Below are 19,519 nucleotides of genomic sequence, written 5' to 3' on the forward strand. Positions count from 1 at the left end.
CAGCAAACCTCACAAATAGCAGTGACCTGGTAACAATAGATTTTTATGATGTCCGAGTTCTTCACAGATAAAATTAATCCTGTTTATTGGATGCCAAAATAATTTCCGTCTGCCTAATAGCATACTGCACTGACTTAACCTATTCCATTCCATAGCTTACAACGGTAACTTTGGTCTGTCAAACAGAAGTCTGCTAGTTTTTAACAGACAGCAAAGCAGAAAAAAAACCCACCCCACCCCTGCCTACTCATGGTGCCACTTAGCACTGTGCATATCAGAGAAGCGACTGCATAGAATTTGTATAGACTGATAATTTCTTCACATTGTAAGACCATAAACATTTCAGTGAGGTGAGATGCTGCTGGGTAAAGTTTATCATCATATTTGAAGATAACTCAATCATTTTTGTTGAGCATTAAGTCTCGCCACAGATTACTCTTTATTCAGAGCAATGAATAGGAAATCAGGTTCTCACAGTTGGAGGGGATTTTATCTGTAAGCCCAATTCATAGGACAAGTGAAATCACCTCTCCTTATAATGAATAATTTTGATACAGTTGGAATCAATTTTGCACAATGGCTGTAAAAAATCTTCAGATAACTGAAATTGAAGTGACAGTGGTTTTTTAATGTGTTTTTTTTAACACCCAATGTCATTTTGAATGCATGTGGAGATTACCAATAATATATGATCAAAAAGGAAAGAAAATTCCAGCAATAACAGAAATGTATTAAGATACCAAAGATTTTAATGGCAAAAGGCAAGTTTAAAAGGATTCAAGCAAATAACAATTAAAATAATCAGTATTTGTGCTTCAATGACACAAGTGAACAAAACTCTTTTGAGAGGCATGGTATTGGCCTGGATATCCTTCAGCTGCATAAATATTAGAAAAGCCAACTTGAAGAAGACAGGAGGGGTGAAAGAAATAGTATTTCTCCTATATTTGATTACTTGTCTAATCTATATCATCCTCTCTGGACTAGTGCACTTTAAATATTCCTCCTGCACTGCTGTTGATTTACTCCTCAATAGAAGTCATGGTGACTGAAGCCAGAGTGAATGGCAATGCTACATTGCCATTTTATCAGTCTGCTGATTCCTCAAAACATTTCAAAACAGATTAACACAGACAATAAGAAAGGACTGGACAGAACAGAATGAACTTCTGAGGAAAGGAACTATTTGTTTTACCAGGACTGAATACTACGGATTTCAATTTACAGTGAACTGATGTGTGTTTTTATCAGTAATAGAAAAGATAATGAATGGCAATATCTAGATACAATCATCTACAATTGTAGATCATGACTTCAAATGGAGAACTGTTGCTGTAAGAAGTGGCTTTTAAGAAAATATGCATATGGCACATACAGTTTGTGGTTTTCTGAATGGGGCTGGGCAAAGGGAGAGAAAACAAGGCACAACATGTGTCAGACTACTTCACTAACTTTTGTCTCAAGAAACCTGGGTTCAAATTTAGATTCACTACATGAAATTCATGTAACAATCTCAACCTCTCTCACTGTACACTTGTCCATCTCATAAAACACCATGCAACATGACAGTCTGCTCAGAAACACATAATCACTTATGGCACTCTATAGTTTCAAAGCTCTGTATAAACATTAGTCCTCATAGCACCCACCTGAGGAAGGTAAATATAATTCTCACTTTACGAATGAAGCAATTGAAGCACAAAGAAGGTAAGTGTGTTGTCAAATGTCACCCAGGGAGTCAGTGGCACAAGTGGGATTAGAAACCAGAAGTTCCTGGCGCTCAGGCCCATATTCAGTATATTGAACTACAGTGGCCTGGTCTACATTACACAGGTAGGTCGACGTAAGGCAGCTTAGGTCAACCTAATGTCGTCTGTGTCTATGCTACCAGGTTCCGTCCACTGATGCAACTCACCTGCTATGACTACTTAATTACTCCACATCCACGAGAGGCATAGTGCTCAATTCGATGTAGTTAGGTTGATGCAGTGGCAGCGTAGATGCTGTGTGGCTTATGTCGACTTATCTGGCCTCCAGGAGATGTCCCACAATGCTCCGCTGTGACCGCTCTGGTCACCATTCTCAACTCCGCTGCCCAGCAGCCAGGTACACAGGAAACAGCCCCTCCCCTGTTAAACAACCAGTAACTTTTGAATTTTAATTTCCTGTTTGTTCGGCGTGGAAAGCTCACCTGCCCAGCTGACCATGCCAGCGCCACACTCCAAACATGCTCCTGCCTGGAGTACATAGGAGGTGGTGGTTGATCTTCTGGGTCTGTGGGAAGAAGAGGCTGTGCAGGCAGAGCTCTGATCCAGCCGTAGAACCATAGACATATACAAGCAGATCACTTGCAGCATGGGGCAGAAGGGCTACACTAGGGACACAGCGGTGCCATGTGAAAACTCAAGGAACTGCAGCAGGCATAGCAGAAGGCAAGGGAGATGAACAGTCGCTCTGGTTCAGTACCGCATACATGCCATTTTTACAAGGAGCTGCATGCTATTCTCAGCTGCGACCCTACCATGACCCCCAAGAGCAGCGCAGTACCTCTGAGGAGTCGGAGACATGGGCCACCGCAGACAACACTGTCCTTCATGGACAAGGAAGAGGAATGGGAGACAGGTGAGCACTGGATCCACTGTCCTAGAGAGCCAGGAGCTGTTTATGACCCCGGAACAGTCCAGCCAGTTGCAGCAGATCAGCATGGCCGAGAGTGATGCCAGGGAAGGAACCTCTGGTGAGTATGCAATTCCAATTAATATTTTGGGGTCACATGTTCTTATATTCTACTTTTTATTTAAAAAACCAATTGAGGTAGAGTGGCTATTTGCTTCCCAGTGGCTACACCAGATAGGTAGAGGGTGCCCTCCGAAAAAGATTATGTACACAGGGATGTCCTGGGATTCCTTCCTAGAGATCTCCAGGAAACTTTCATGGAAGTACTCTGCAATCCATTGCAGAAGGTTTCTGGGAAGGGCTGCCTTATTTCTTCCACTGCAGTAGGACACTTTCCCACCCCACTCCAGTATTAATTCGCCTGGCATCATCGCAGTACACAGCATGGCAACATAAAGTCCTGGTATGTACCTGGATGCTTGCAGCAGCTGTTCCCTTGCGGCCTCTGTTACTCTCAGGAGCATGATATCAGCTAGGGTCACCTATGGGAGATGGTGGTAGTTTACATTTAAATTGCTCAAAGTGCAAACAGTAGCGCCTGTGCCTGGCCCCCCCACAACCTCTTGTCATTTTCTGCCCAGTCACCCAAGCTTTACAAAACATGTACACAGTTTGGGTGGCAGGGGTCAGAGCTGACCTCAAAAACTACGAGCCTCGGGAGCTAGAGAGCAGCGGCAATGGGGAAATAAGGAAAATGTTGTGGTAACCACATGCCACCGCAAGCACACACACCTCCCCCGATGTGCCGCCTCTGCCAAGGCTTGCGGTTTGGGAGGTGGAACGCTGGTCCCCGACCTCCAGACAACGTCCATGTTACAAAGAGAAGGTGGCATGGCCCCCTGGCCATCTACGGTTCCACTGCTGCAGATGGTCTGATGCCCCTGCCCCCAGACCATACCCATCATGGCTGGGACAGCAAACCGGTTCAATTAATACCGTATAGAAATGAAAATGTTCTGCTTTACACTTGCATGGATTCAGGGGAGCAATTTTTACATAGCAACTGTGCACTAGGCCCTGGGTCTGCACTGACAATGGTTCCTTTCTGCTTTGCATGGCTTACAGCTGAAAGTGTGGCCTTCAGTTATTCTTCCACACCAGCAGAGAGATTCTCCCAGATAAGACGAAGGAGAACAAATGCACAATGACATGTTTAATGAGATAATAAATGCCTCCATGACAGCAGACACCGAGCAGAGCGCGTGCAGGATTGCTCTCTCTGAAAAACTGGATGCGGACATTATGAGCAGGACAGGACCCCCAGAGAATGAAGATGGCACACAGTAGTAGATGCTGGGGATTCTGAAGGAACAGACATGTTGACGTGTCTGAGTGACATTCAGGAGAAACATCTCGAGGCTCAAACTCCCTCTGAGGAACGGCATTCCAACATCACCACACTCCCCCTCCTGTGTTCCACTAGGTGAGGGGTGCCAATGCAATATCCCTTCCACTCAATCCCTGGGGAGGATGTCAAGAATAAACAGCTGCACATATGCTGAGGTATGACAGGCAAGGCCGCTGTTCTTTTAAAGACCAGATGAACGTGTTTTCTGCTCCCAATTTTATTCCACCGTCTTTCCAAGATTTAATTCTTGTGACAGATCTTTTGGTGTCTATATCTGCATGCAATGAAAGTCCAGATCTTGAAAATGAAATCTTTATTAATTCAAAGCAGAAGGGGAGGAAAGGGACAGGGAATCTGAGGCACTGGGGGTAATGTGCATGGAAAACAAACGTAGCAGTCACATCAAGGTTCAGATTATGGTAGGCCCAATACAGACAGGCAGCGCACATTACTGTGGGTCACTACTAAAATGGGTTTTCAAAGCCTCCCTGAGACGCACTGCTCCACATTGAGCTCTTCTGATAGCCCTGGTATCTGGCTGCTCAAAATTAGCAGACAGACGGTCTATCCACCTCCACATTCCACCCTTGTGGAAACTTCTCTCTTTGCTTCACAGATATTATGAGGCACACAGCAGGCAGCTATAAACCATAGGGATATTTTTTTTTCCACTGAGATCTAATCGAGTGAGCAGACTGCGCCAGTGACTCTTCAAATGGCCAAAGGCACATTCAACCACCATTCTGCACTTGCTGAACCTATTGTTGAACTGCTCCTTGCTGGTATCCAGATGTCCGGCTTCATGAGCCATAGGAGTAAGAGGTAGGCTGGCTCTCCCAGGATAACTATTGGCATCACTAGTGGTAATTTTGCGGTCCGGAAAGAAAGTCCCTGCTTGCAGCTTTCTGAACAGACCTGTCTTAAAGATGCACACATCATGCACCTTCTGGGACCATCCCATGTTGATGTTGGTATAAAACCTCTGGTGATCCACCAGTGCTTGCAAAACAATATAAAAGTATCCCTTTCTGTTTAGGTACTTTTTGGAAATATAGTCTGGTGCCAAGATAGGGAAATGCATGCCATCTATTGACCCACCATAATTAGGGAACCCCATTGTGGCAAAACCATCCACTATATCCTGCACATTGCCCAGAGTCACTATCCTTCTTAGCAGAAGGATATTAATAGCTCTGCATACCTGGATCACAGCAACCCCCCACAGTGGATTTACCAATTCCAAATTGATTGCCCACTGACTGATAGCAGTCTGGCATTGCAAGCTTCCACACAGAATTTGCCACTCGTTTCTCTGCTGTCAAAGCAGGTCTCATTTTAGTGTTACTGAGCAGCAGGGCTGGGGAGAGCTCCACACACAGTTCCTGAAAAGTTGCCTTGCACATACAAAATTTCTGCAATCACTGATCATCATTCCATAACTGCATAACGATGTGATCCCACTAGTGAGTGCTTGTTTCTCAGGACCAGAACCAGTGCTCCATTGTGTTAAGCTGCTGCACGACTGCCAGAAGCAACTGGGAATTGTTTCATTCCAGCAGGGCTACTTGAAGGATGCGGCGGTTCCTCTCACATCTCTGGAAATACTGCAGGGTAAGGCATGTGCTGTTTGCGACACTTGCCACAATTGTACACAGCTGAGCAGGGTCCATGCGTCTCTGCAGATGCCATATGCACAGCTATGCCTGCTTTTTTTAAAAAAAGGCATGAAATATGGATTGCAGATGAAATCAGGGGAGGGAAAAAACTGCATCATGGGATGTTGAAGCCATGTTCCCAGTCACTCCTGCGAGAATGTTTTAGCCCCATGAAGCACTGCAAGCCCTTCCCAAAACCTCACTGCTCTCTGCATCGATGCAAGCACTACTAGTGAGGACATGCTCCACTGACACAAGGAGCATGACACAAGGACATGGACACAGCCAACTTAATTACTGTGGCAGCTGGATGTCAACTTACGTCTGTAGTAGAGACATGGCCACTATCTCTTGGGAGAGGCCTGCTACTGGAATAGTAAAGCCTTCTGTTGGTCAGACTGAGCTGCTTTGGGCTCAGGATCAGAATGGCAAAAGTGATGCAGGTTAGTACTGAAGTCTATGGCTGAAACAATATCTGAGAGGAAGCTTTTACAGCTTGCCAATGAACTATGCATCTCTAACCACAATTGTGCATTCACCCTAAAAGGTGAAAGCACGACAAAAAAATTTACAGGCATATTTTAGTTTTACAATCACTTATAAATAAGCAAGCATCAGCAAAGCCAACATAACGTGGACAGCTGTACATTGGTTAACTGCATGCTATGGATTAATTGACAGGCATAAGGGAAAAGTCGAAGGGCTGTCTACACTTACCGGGGATTGACGCTGTGGCAATCAATGCACTGGGGGTCGATTTATGCTAAATTGACCGTAGACTGCTCTCCCATCGACTCCAGTACTCCACCGGAACAAGAAGTGTGAGGTAAGTCGATGGGAGAGTGTCTCCCGTCGACCCCGCAGTAAGTCGACCTAAGCTAAATCGACGCCAGCTACGTTATTCACGTAACTGGAGTTACATAACTTAGGTCGACTTACCCTTGTAGTGTAGACAAGGCCTAAGAGACAAAGTATCCACTTCAACCTGTGCATAGTTGCTTGTAAAACATTTGTTAGTTTTGTAACAGGTTGTTAGCAAGTGCTGACCTGTGTGTTACCTCAAATTTTCACAGGTCTTCCAACAGAATTCAGAGTACTTGTTTTGTAATGTATACTCAGATGTGAGGCAATAATTTCCTGTACAGTAACCAAATTTTGCACTAGTGAAAACAACAAGGACACTGCAAAATGAATCCAAGCCCCTTTTAATATGAATATGCTGATTTTACTTTCAGCTCATCTCTTTCCTGTTTTTACCACGGCTTGTGCAAATTGACTTGTCTCTTCGTATGCTCAAATCAACATACAAGTTCTGAAACACTGTATAGAAATGGAAGCACTATTCACTTTCAATTCTAAATGAAACATTTTTTTTATTCAGAAGCGATGTAACACTTTCCACGAGTACACTCTTCATAAACTGTATCAGTTTCCACTGTTCAGTGGACATGAGGAGATCTCTAATTCAGCCAGAGCAGACTGCTGCACAGCAAGTCTTTTTCAGCAGCATCAGGCAGCCTGGCCGCAGACAATCAAGCTCACCAACCTAGGAGCTGTGGAAAATCTATGCCAGACTCACATTTAGCAGTTTGGAGAACAATGCTAAGCTTCTGTCTATGGTGACATTCGGGAGGGATGCAATCACTTCCTTCCTCTGAATTGTATTTACATGCTCTTCGCAGATTGCTGGCCAAAGGAATTTCTATGGACCTGACCCAATCCTTCCTCCCAATATCGTTCTCTTATCTTCCTTGCAGTATATCTCATTATTATGAGAAAGTGGGAAAAAATGCCATTGTCTTCTCCGCCAGCTCCCCAGACTGTGTTGACTATATTTGTCCCTTTAACTTAATATTCACTTCAGACACACTGAAGTGAATTTAAAAAACCTTAGCATACTAAACCCCTGGCAATGCAGTAAATCGTTTGCTTCATTCCAGGTTCGGCAATCCAGAGCAAGAATTTGGGATAAAGTGATTATGGTATGCAATAAAATACAAAAGACTAAAGTAGCTTGAGCATTATTTGCTGTATAAAAAAAATCCTATTTCAAATTGTAGAATCAAAACACCTTGAAAGAGTGCTGCACAATCCTGTTTAGCTGCAACAACCCTGATGTGGTGGGTAACGTTTAGCTGTGTTTAATAGGGATCCATTGTTTTATGAAATATAATTTGGTTTGGTTCAGATTTATTTTTAAAATGACTCCATGCTATGCTGGGTATTTGTAAACCATTCCTCAAAGCAGCTATTAATGAAATTCTACCTCCAGATTTATTCTGTTTGACTAAATGGCTTGTTCTGTACAGGTACTTCAATTAAGACCCACTGTGCCCTACAAAGCAAGGTCCATCTTTTACTCTTAGCACACAGAGGGCAGTAGGAACAACAATAATCAGCAGCAGGTCAAGGTAAACCCCAACGAGGAACGAGCAACTCCTCTTCAAAAAATGTAAAATAAAGGACACAAGTCTAAGAAAAGTGAACTGTTCATCAGATCTGCCTGAGTGCACTCTTTTAATATGCGGCTTAGCATCAAAGTTCTATTATTGCTTAAGGCTGGGCAACTTGATTGACATTAGACTGACCTGAAGCTATTAGGTTCTAATCCATTTTGATCCAGACCATAGTAGCAGACAGGGTGTGAAATCTATAGTACAGGAGCTCTGATACTAAAATGATGGATACAGTATAGAAGCCTACATAAACAAAAGCTTTTGTTGTCATAAAGCTAGGCGCGTGATTAGTTCTGCATCAGTGCTTCCATTTCACTCAGAGGTGAAACTGTCTGATCAAATCTTAAAATTGAATGCTGGAAGGAAAAAAATTTAGTTTTATTTTTCCACCTCATTTGAACACTATAGAATGTTAAACATCTGTGATCTTGTGTCACTTGCAAAAGGTAAATATATACAATCTGAACAAGCACTAGCTTTATAAAACTGCAGAAGTTAATTTCATATAATGCAGCTACCGTTGCTGTAGCATTGGCAATGTTACCTGTTAAAAGGAAGGAAGGAAGGGAATAGGTCTATAAAATAACGTTCGAACAAGAGGCTGTAGTATACTCAGAGTGGGGTTTTCAAAAATCTTCAGTGTGGGCCTAATTCTGCTCCCAGTGAAGTCAAAGGGAACGTTATTATTGACTTCAATAGGAACAGAGTTATTTCAATGATGAGTGCTTTTGAAAAATCCCACTCAAACCACATACTTTAGAAGAGTCTCCTCTGTTTAGAAGAGCCTATAACACCTCCTGTTTAAACATACAGATTTCACACATACTTGTGCATATATATGGGCAAAATTCATGAAATAAAATTGTAGAACCATATGAAATATCCTGTGGGCCTCAATCTGTATCTTAGTCTTGGCAGAGATGTATTAGTGGACTGTGCCCACTAACGCATCTCTGCCAGGACTACTTCCAGTGTTGAAACCCCTCATCAGATTCAAAGAGCCACCAACTTAAACTGCTAGCAATTCCTCTACAAAGAATATTCCTCTATTTCCATTTATTCTGACATGTTGTCATGAAAAATTCTCACCAGCTAATTTCCAAGAGTTAGGTATAATTTGTTTTAAAGCTTACAATAGTAGCTGTCTTGCACTAACAGAAGGAGAACCAGGCTAAAGCATGGTATGCATTGTTACTCCTCAAGAATGGGCTTTTAAGAAACCCTCAGCGTTGGCAATAGACCAACACCAATTGCTTTTGGAGAAAAAAATACATTGCAACTTTGAGGTAAAGAATTACAGACATATTGGGTACGCATTGACTAATTCATTCCAAAGATTTTATTTTAAATAAGAGTTTAATTGCTAAGTGTTGCTGATTTATGGAGTCTAAGCTGTGATTGCAAGAAACCAGTGTTCCAGTAGTTTGTGTTAATTGGCATCAAAACTGCAGCTCAAAATTAAAAAGGCCTGCCCCAGATAAGGTCAGGGGTGGGATGAACTACTCACTTCCTGCTAATGGCTTTAGAGGTTGCCAGAAATTTAATTAGGAACTAACATTTTTGCCTGGTACCTGAAGGGAAAACGCACATTTACCAGTTAATTCAAATTCTTGCAATAAATAAATAAAGTTTCAAGGCCATTACACTTCCAGGGTATTCATTCCCCAGTCAGTTCAGATCACAGTCCAAAACTGACCTCATTTTTAAAACCCTTCTTGGACTTATTTCAGTCTGTCCCAGGGACTGTGTCATTTCATCCCACGCTTGCTTATCCACCATCAGCCTTCTGTACCAACCCTGAAAGCTTGTGTGGAGACAACAGTCTTTTCCTCTGTAGCTCCTATAATCTTCTTGAACCACCCCCTTTTATCTGCTTCACTTGACTTTCCATCTTTTTGCAAATCTCAGGAAGATGACATTTTCTCCCTGGTTTATGACAATTTCTTTGTCTGCCTTTAATAAAACATGGCGTAACTATATTTTCCAAATCTCCAGAGGTTGGCCAGGACTTCCCAGAAATTTTAAGCATTAGCCAAGGGGCACTCAGTCCCAACCAGAGCCATGGGCTCAGTTACTTTAAAAAAAAAAAAAAAAAAAAGAGTGAGTGATACAAGAAGGCGGCAGAAGGCTAGAGCCTGCTCACCTAGCCTTTACCTTGACTTGACCATGAGTTTGCCCTTTTCTGGAGCATGAGACCCAGGGAGCAGATGCAAGGAGAGTAGGCAGAGTGCCCACACATCCTGGCTGGCACCTGCAGAGATGCATTGTTCTGGAGGGGGCAGATCTCCATTCCACTCTAGACTCTCCAGATCAGGGCTGAGAGGAACAGAGATGGTGATGCAGAAAGGGGGACCACATCACAGGTAGAGGTGACATAAGGAATGAGGAGACATCAAACATACTCCATTTCCATGAGGAAAACCTGTGGGCTCCTTGCATACAGAGTATGGGAGGATGTTGCCTGAAGGTTGCTGGAGGGGGAAGAGTAACAAATCTCTCCATCCACATAAAGGCAAACGGTTGGGGGGAAACCTAGGGCACGGAGGGAAAAGAGCCTCCAAAGGTTCCAAAAGGTATCAGAACTTCTGGATGTTTACTTGAAACCCAAACCTCATGATGCCTTTATAATTAAGGTACTAATTAAATAATTAAGACCTATAAGGGTGTATATATCAACCCTCTGGGATCAGGGGGTCCCGTGGAAATTCTCCTGGGAAGGCGGTGGAATTGACAACTGTCTTTAAACTAACATTTGCAAACTCTTTGGGGTTGAGACTGTGCACGCTTCAAGCTGTGTACAGTGCCTAACACAAGATGGCTCTGAGCTTGACTCTGGCCCTGGATGCTACTGTAAAATAAGTATCTGATATTAATAAAAATAGTTTGGAACATATTTTATGTGAAAGACTACACAAACTAAAGTGGTATATTATATCTTGTAATACAATGGTACAATGGGGAATTAAGGACAGAGTTTGTCTCATCTCAGAATTAAACTACAAAAGCCAGGAAATTCAAACTTTTATTTTATAATAGTTAAACCACAAAAGAGACCGTGCTTTAACCACATTCTTTGTTTAATAATTAATTGCTACTTATTAAAATACCAGAGATCCAGCAGAAGAGAAACTTCTACTCTCAAATTTAATAAGAACTGTGAAGAGGGATTTCTGTGTGTCTCCATTCACAATGAATACTGTAACAATGCGATTCTTGCTGTGCAAGTTTGCATGTCTCAAGATCAGGAAATAACAGGAATACTAAGACCTGGGTTACATTAGCAGTGAAATATAATCCACACTCACTGCAACTCTACCAGTGGGCTCAATGGCTGAAAAGGTAATGTCAACAGTTCTCACACTTCTACCACTATGCCATTCACTAAATGACTGAAAAACAGATGACTGATAAAAATGCCTCTGGCCTACCTAATGGTTAGCATTACTGGACATGCACTGGTGATGAATTACAGCAAAGTAGTTTGCTGGTGTAAATGCTGCCTCAGTTCAAAAAAACCACTTCAACTTTGACATCTCCTTTAAACTCACAAAAGACCCCTAGGCAATTTATAATGGTCAAGCTTAAAACTACCCCCTGCCCTCTTCTTTTTTGAAGAGGGGAAAAAAGACTTTAGATTAAGTTTGTGAAACTAGACTTGGAACCCAAGAGGAAAAACCAGGACCCATTCCTTTGATAAGACTATTCTCAAATCCAAGTTAGAGTGATTTCAAAGCACTGTAATGGAGGCAGTGGGGAAGAATAGGCCTTTAGTGCTGAACAATAGCATCAGTCTGATCAATCAATTGACACAGGAGTATACGAACAGTTAATCTGAATCTAGGAAAGGAAGGATTAAAAATGATGCATTATTGCATCAACTAGCAGTCCTCAAACCAGCCGGAAACTTGGAACAGCAACACAAATGCTGCAATACAGTTTCTCCAATTGCACTGAAGATGGGGAAGAGGTGTCAATTTTAGTAGTAAAATGGTTAGCCCCAGAGGAAAAGGAAAGACTGAAATGGACAGTCTCCTGATGTGACTTACCCCTGCATACACCGAATAGCAATGGACGGGGAATTTGTGGCAGTTCTGAGACCCACTCATGTCAGCAAGTACCACCTTTACAGGAGAAACCTCAACAGGTTCCTGGGCCCGGGGAGAGAATAAATGAAAAAATACTGGAGATTTTTTTTCATAAAAGGGATGAAAAATAAAATTCTTCTAAATCCTGTAATTTGCATAAGGACTGAGGTGTCAAACACTGAAATGTCAAGATAGCTAGTGAGCCACTAATAATAGAGTATAATTTTCTCATGTAGCTCTCAACAGTTGGACTCCTAGGGCGGTAATGATGAGTAAAGAGTTGCTACATTCAGCTGGGTATTTTCTTTGCTTAATTCTCTTTTCATGTAACAAGCAGAATCCAAGATAGAATATCTCTAGAAAGATACTTGCACTGTACAAATTTAACATGCATTATATACAAATACACACACCTCACTGAGTTTCCCTGAAGACAAGAACATGCCTCATGGAATTACTTTATGCACAAAATTAGACCCTTTCAGCAACAGGCATGTGGAAGGAAATGTTACACATACTATTGCATTTCCAACCTAGGAACTTTACAAGCCAAGCAAGTCTCAAGTGTATTTTATGATGCTCTGGGTTAGATTTAAATAATAAAGATTTAACATTCTCTGTTTAAGAAAATGAGATTGACAAGACTTGCATAGCTCCTTTAAGAGGCTTGAGGAAAATAGAAAGGAATGAAATAAACTGCAGTAACAATATCTTGCTGCAAGGTGCTAAGCAACAAGTAGAGGAAACTGCTTGAGTGAAAGGATGAAAAATTGTTGGGCTTTTAAACACAACTAGAAAGAATTTGGTGCAGCCAGAGAGAAAAAAGAGTGCAGAAGAGAAGATCTGGGAGCCATCATGTTGGCAGGTCAGCTTCTCAGGAGGTCTAAACTCCAAAGCAGGCAAACAGCATTTGACGAAATTCTAGGTAAAGGCAGAGGGTCTCTGAGCACATTCAAACGTACCTCATTTTTCTGGGAGAGGATTCTCAGATTGCCACAACCTTGAAAAACTGTTAATTATGTATTTCAACCAGAAGAGTGAAGAGGGAGCCAAACACCAGCCCTCTTGTGGCTGTATGAAGGAGATGCAAGGCACCCTGGGAGTGAAGATCTAGAACGCAGTGCAACAAAAGATCAGAGTGCTTGATTAGGTTTGACCAGTGAAGAAGCAATGTCAGGATAAAGCGGAGGCAGACTTGTGAGAAGTGTAACCTATGATAATGACTCAACAGTTGTGAATAGGAGAGAAAATTGGATAAAGTGGGGAATGGTAGAGGCCCTCACAGAGATGCTTGGAACGGGACAGCAAGTACTACAGCTGTCAGTGATCACCTGGAGACAGGTTCTGATTGAGATGCCAGAGGGATCAGAAAAGACAGTACAGTTCTGGCATTGTATTGTGAGTACCTCTCACACAGAAATCTCAGATTACTTTCTAGATAAGCTTCAACTGCCATCTAAACAACTCCATTTGAGAATTCTGCATGAAAAATACAGGTTTAATTTGTAAATCAAAGCTGCTAGCTGTCTTGAGATTAGTTTAAACCCAAGTTCTTGCAACAGACTACAGCTAAGTGGAGTGAAAAAGAAAATCCTTTGCATTTTTGGAAATCTTAACTGAAACTAAGATTTCAGATTAACAGAACTACAATTAAAATCAGGGCAGGTTATTTTAGATTAGAGTAAGGTTTGGTTATTTGGGAATAGCACAGGAAGTTTCATGTTAATATCAATAACTCTTCCAAATTAATTAACAGCTAAGAACGGCAATGAATCACTTTCTGAAATTATATGAGATGGTTAGATTAAATCCAGCAAAAGGGATTCAAGTTGCTGATCGTAAATTATCGAAGTCCCATGTGTACTAGCTAGCTCATGTGTACCATATTTATTCATTCTGTGGGAAACAAAATGGATAACTACTTTCCATGAGTTAACAGAAAATAAGGGTACTTGTAAATGAAGATTTACTGTAGAATAATTACATGTTTTTAAAGAACATGTAATTAATAAAATTAATTACTGACAACACACTTAGGGTACTGAAGTCTGAGATGCTACATAGGATTGTCAACTGTTGTAATTTTAGCTAAAGAAAGGAAAGCTCGTTTCCTGAAGTAGCAATCCAAAAAGGTGTGCAACACGACCCTTTCTGAAGAGTTGTTTATAAAAACTAGAACAGGGTAACCTGAAATTCAGAGTAAGGAGTCCATGGGAGTTTGCTGTCTTAGTCAAAGTAGCTGGTGGGAAGTCATTTGTCTAACATTTCATTGTAAGTGGCCTAGAACAACTTGGGTAAAAGGACCTGGCACACAAACTTGTGACCTGTTTTACCTTCTGTAGGGGAAAACTACAATCTTACCAGAAGCCCCCAAGAGATAATACAGCAGTGGTGCAGGGGTGTATGGATATGGAGACACTTGTGTCATATAACAGCATCTAAATGAGCCTGGAGACCTCCTGAAAAGTCAGTTCCTGTGCCTCTCATTGATGGTTAGATATTAGCTTCCCAGACTGCTAAACTCACACTGATTTGAAGAACAACTCTTGGACAGGAACACACAGACCAGTTTTCTATTCGCCCAGCCTGTATCTCAGCTCTTCAAGATGTTTTTGCAAAGCTGCACTTCTCTGTCATCTAGTGAATACACAATTAAAAGCATTCCACTCAAATGTCAGATGCCCCTTAAACAAATTACAGTATATAGTCCCAATGTTCCTTCAGTTAAGAGATCTGGAAGACCTAATTTAAAACAAAAATGCTATTGTCAATATATTTTCTTTTTTGTCTTTAAAAAGATACAAATCTTTGCTTAGGCTAATTTACTTAGCATATTCTTCTCTTATCTGCATCTCCTTGCTGCTTATCAAACCCCCCGATATTTCTACTTGGAAAGTCGTTCCCAAGCTAACCTGCTTATCTGCGGTAATGAACACTCATGCAAACAGGCACAAAATTAAATGGCTTCTTTACAGCGATTATGATAGATTGAGCCCTGCTTAATCTACATAATCAAATTGCTTCTGTGCTCAGCAATAATACCTTTCTGCTGTCCAGGGAGCAGCCAATGCTAAACCTGCTCTCCCAACAGCTCCCTTCTGAGAAACACCAACTGCAATGGAAGGGAGGAGGGTTATTTAAGAGGTAATAGAGTGGCAGATGTATGGGGTGCACTTTTAACTCTGAACGTAACAAGCCAGGTCAGAGTGAAGGGTGTCTATCTCTCAGGAGGCGTGGAAATATTATGCAGGAGAATAAGGAGAAACCAAGTACAAGAGGTTCTCCTCAGGGTACTACCTACATTCCAATTGTCTGTTACAGACAAACACCTTAAACTGACTCTCCCCTACATACATGCATTTTAAAGAAGACAGACATTTCTGCTTGCCTAGCATTGTTCTAGAAGTAATACTTCATTTCCTTTCCCTTAGTAAGAAAGCCGTGTGTGTTTCCACTAGTTTTCTTATGGTGTTTATGCTAACAGAACAGCAGAATTTATTAACAACCTCAATACTAGAATCGAAGTTTTACATCAAGCGGGCTGTCTTGTCTGTGTGTTAGGGAGTATTTTTTTTCTTCTGTTAAGGAGAGACAGAGCCAGGCATGTACATTATAAACCTTTCAGCTTAGAAGTTAGAGGTATGTGTTTAGGGCAGGTGACAGGGTCAGGAGTTCTGGAGCATATCCCTGACTCTGCCATTAACTTACTGTGTGACTCATTGTGGGTAAAAATTTCTTGACTGGCTTCTAATTTTAGGTGGCCTACCAATTTTCAGAGTTGCTGAGCATTAGCAGCTCCCACCAACTTCAACTGAAAGCCACTTTAGAAAATGTGTATATTAGAATCTCTGTGCCTCAATTTACTCATCTCTAAAAGGTGAGTACACTTACCAAAACAAGTGCTCAGAGAATTAGTTCACTGATTTATCTAAAGTGTTTAAGATCTCCAAAAGGCATGATAGAAGACCAAAGTATTAGTATACTAACTACTGTATGTTTAATACAAACTATTATCGCTTAAAAAATTAGCCTGATCCAAAATGTACAAAATTCTGGCCACTCTAGTGTCTCAGATGCAGTGCTCTGGCAGGGAGCACTGCGCTCAGCTTTTTGGGAGAGAAACGGTCTCAATCAATCTGGCCAATTATGGATTAGTATTGACAGATGCAGAAGAAACACCATGTCCAGCCCTCTTCAGATGGAAAGATGATAGCTATGACAGAGGATCTCAAGAGGATGGAAAGAGGGAACAGAAAGCTCAGGGCTCCAACGAAGATTCAAAGGATTCCTTCCCTGTACACACCTGCCATCTTCTCTCAAATCCCTTATGTCAGAAGGAAGTGTAAATTAATTTATTTCTGTTAGTTTCAGTGGGAATTTGATGGGAAAGCAGATGCAAATGTTAGGAATCACATGAAAAGCACTTGGTGCAAATGGAGGGAGTTGATGGGAATTCTCTGAGACAAAAATGTGCCAAGCAAATTAGGCCAGCTGTGATGTATGGGTTAGAATGCTGGCCAATGAGGAAGAGAACAAATGCACACTGCAGAAATTAGATTGCTCAGGTGGATGCTGGGTAAGACAAGGGCTGAGGTACACCATGAAATAGTATCAGTAACGATGCAGGTAGCCCCCATCATAGAAAAGCTGAGGGGCTATCAATTGAGATGGCTGGGCCAGCTGAGACAATAAGGTGCAAGATATGTTGGCAAAAGGGTACAAGAGCTAGTTGTTACAGGACAGAGACCACGAGTGATTTGAGATGCTGAAGGGGGACATGAAGGTTGGTGTCACCTTGGAAGACGCACTTGATAGGAATGCCTGGAACCACAGAACTAGAGCTGCCAACCCTGTCTAACAGGACAAGGTAAAGCAGCAGCAGCTTCCTTGGGCGTTTTAACTATCTGAAGGGTTTTTATTTTTCTTGGATCTCAGATTTTGCACTTTAAGTGGCTACAGATACTTATACTTTGAGGAAAGCATCAAAACTTAAACTTGTTCCTCCCTTCTCGGTTGGTAAGGCTACTGAATTAGAGAATGGTCCACAGCAACACTACAGGGAAACTGAATCAACTCTGGGTTATGTTGAGGAATCCTGAGGCACAGCTAATACACTATTTCTATGCTGCCCTCCATTTGAAGAAGCAGTTTACAAATATAAGCAAGCTAAGCCTGAACACTCATGTGAGGTAGGTAGAGTATGTTTTATAGATAGGGATATGGAAGCAGAGCGACTAAGAGACTTCCGCAAGATCACAGAAAGTCTGTGGCAAGCCAGGAATAGAACTTCTTGACTCCCATACCAGGAAGACTGCCACAATACCATCACCTCTTCCAAGCACATTCCATGATTCATTAAAACACATGTTATCTTCCAGGGGTGTTCACGCAGGTCCGAAGTCTTCTTAGAAAAGAGCATGACAACAAGGAAACGTAAGGGAGTGAAGAATAAGGAAACATTTTCCTTGAAAGGGGCATTGTGGATGTAGACTAGCCTTCCAAATCTCTCTCTCTGCGGTACAATAATCCAACATGCCAAGTGCGCTAGTGAGGTTTGAGCAAGATCCTCTGCACCATGGCAAGTGACTTGTGTTTGAAAATAAGCATGTGTGGGTACATTCAGAAGGAATAACACTTAGCTCAGTGATAGCTGGATGTACTATAAAAAGAGAGACGCGAGGGCCTCCTGGCAAAAAGCAAATCACATTGCTAACTGACTCATGAAACAGTGCAAGTGCAGTATGTAGAGAAGCATGGGAGGTACTACATTCAGAGGTAAAATGCTGAAGCAGAAATACTCAGCCTGTGGCTCTCTAGCCACATGCAGCTTTTCATGGCTCTCTTTCCAAACCAGAAGGTGGTACTTTGGTTGCCACAGGAAAAAAAAATGGTAATTTAAAACAAAACCCAGGGAGACATGTGGGAACTAATGACAGACAAAAATCAGGCTTCTCAAGAACGGTGACAGACTGAATGCCAGAGAGCTCAGTGAGCTCTCACTATTGTAATAATTGCTGAGTGCACCCTTTATTGAGCGGATTTCATTGTTACTTTATTATACATTTGTTACATAAAATTTTGCATTCGAGTTGTGTTGAATACTCTAGTAGCGCTCTACAACTCTGTTCAACAGCTTTTCAGCTGCTTACTTTAGAGTGCCACTCAGACTAAAAACACAATAGAAGTGGGAGAGATTGAGAGCAATGCGAATCAGAGGAAGAGGTAAGGAGAAGTAATCAAAAGGGCACAATTGATCCCTGCTGTCTGAAGCAAAGGTGTACACTGCAGTCAGAGGTCAGGCTCGCTGGAAATATTGCAGCAAAGAAAAGAAAGGTGAAAGGGAAGCTTATGGATGTAGTGGGTTACTTCAAGGCTTTCACCAATGGAGATCTGGGTTGAAAGTCGCACAGTTTCTATTGTCCACTTGAGACTTCGTATCCATTTATTTACATAACAAAGTCACCTCAAAACCTAGCTTATGATCCAAAAGAATATTAGCCCTATTTGGTATTCTTAAAATTAAAACAGCCCATTTTTTCCTTTGACTTTAAAATTAGAGATACAAAGTTTAGATCCAGATTCTCCCCAACACTAGAAAGTTTTAGTTTGGGGGGGGCTTGGTTCAGGACAATTTATTTGAAATAATCTCATGCTATTTATGACTGTGAGGACACTTCCAGTATACTGTAAATACAGATAAGCAGTTGTTAACTTGCTAAAAATATTACCTTTCAGGCTCCAATTTCTCAGGTTTGCTCTCAGTCCAAATGCTCTCTTCACAAGTTAAATAAAATTCCATTTAGCTATTTGAAATGCCCAAGAACGAATTCCCCACCCACCAATTAAGGACCTTATCTGCAAACACTTATGCACATGAGTAAGTTTACAGAGTTGTTTTTTTTTTTTTTTTTTTTTTTTTTTTACACAAGTAACTTCATGAAGCTCTTTTTAAACACTCCAACTCAAAACCAGCATATTTTTCAACACAGTCATAAACTTTAGATTAAAAAACACTGAAAGTGCAGTGCATGCACCAAAAGAGGAGCACGCACTCTGTATATTGGGAACAAAGTTCATTGAAATAGTAATGGAAATAATGTAGCTGGTCCTTATCCCAAGCATTTAATCATCTACACATAGTGCATGTATTAGAGTGTGAAATCCCATATAGAAGATCACATTTAAATATGCATAGTGAATTTACTTGAATGTGATCATATACAAAATTCATATAAAAATGGAACAAGGAAATTAAATGCCAAAAAACTGTATTAATGCATCACTATGGTTGAGATTTTA

At 41.4% G+C, this 19,519-nt stretch overlaps 1 protein-coding gene across 4 annotated transcripts in view; it reads right to left on the minus strand.

The window, feature by feature from the left end:
• The window catches only part of COP1 (COP1 E3 ubiquitin ligase), a 224,126-nt gene that overhangs the window by 24,360 nt on the left and 180,247 nt on the right, over positions 1-19,519 (minus strand). For 2 of the 4 annotated variants that reach the window (XM_077824023.1, XM_077824022.1), the window contains exon 19: positions 2,772-3,158. The exons of 1 other annotated variant lie outside the window; for it this stretch is intronic. In XM_077824023.1, the coding sequence (XP_077680149.1) occupies positions 2,787-3,158 (372 nt within the window). In that variant the 3' untranslated portion in view covers positions 2,772-2,786. Of the gene's footprint in view, positions 1-1,708; positions 2,735-2,771; positions 3,159-19,519 lie in introns of those variants that run through there. One more of the 4 variants, XM_077824024.1, reaches the window with a different exon arrangement.

The sequence above is a fragment of the Eretmochelys imbricata genome, chromosome 8 (assembly GCF_965152235.1).
Source record: "Eretmochelys imbricata isolate rEreImb1 chromosome 8, rEreImb1.hap1, whole genome shotgun sequence".
In the NCBI taxonomy this organism is placed as follows: Eukaryota; Metazoa; Chordata; order Testudines; family Cheloniidae; genus Eretmochelys; species Eretmochelys imbricata.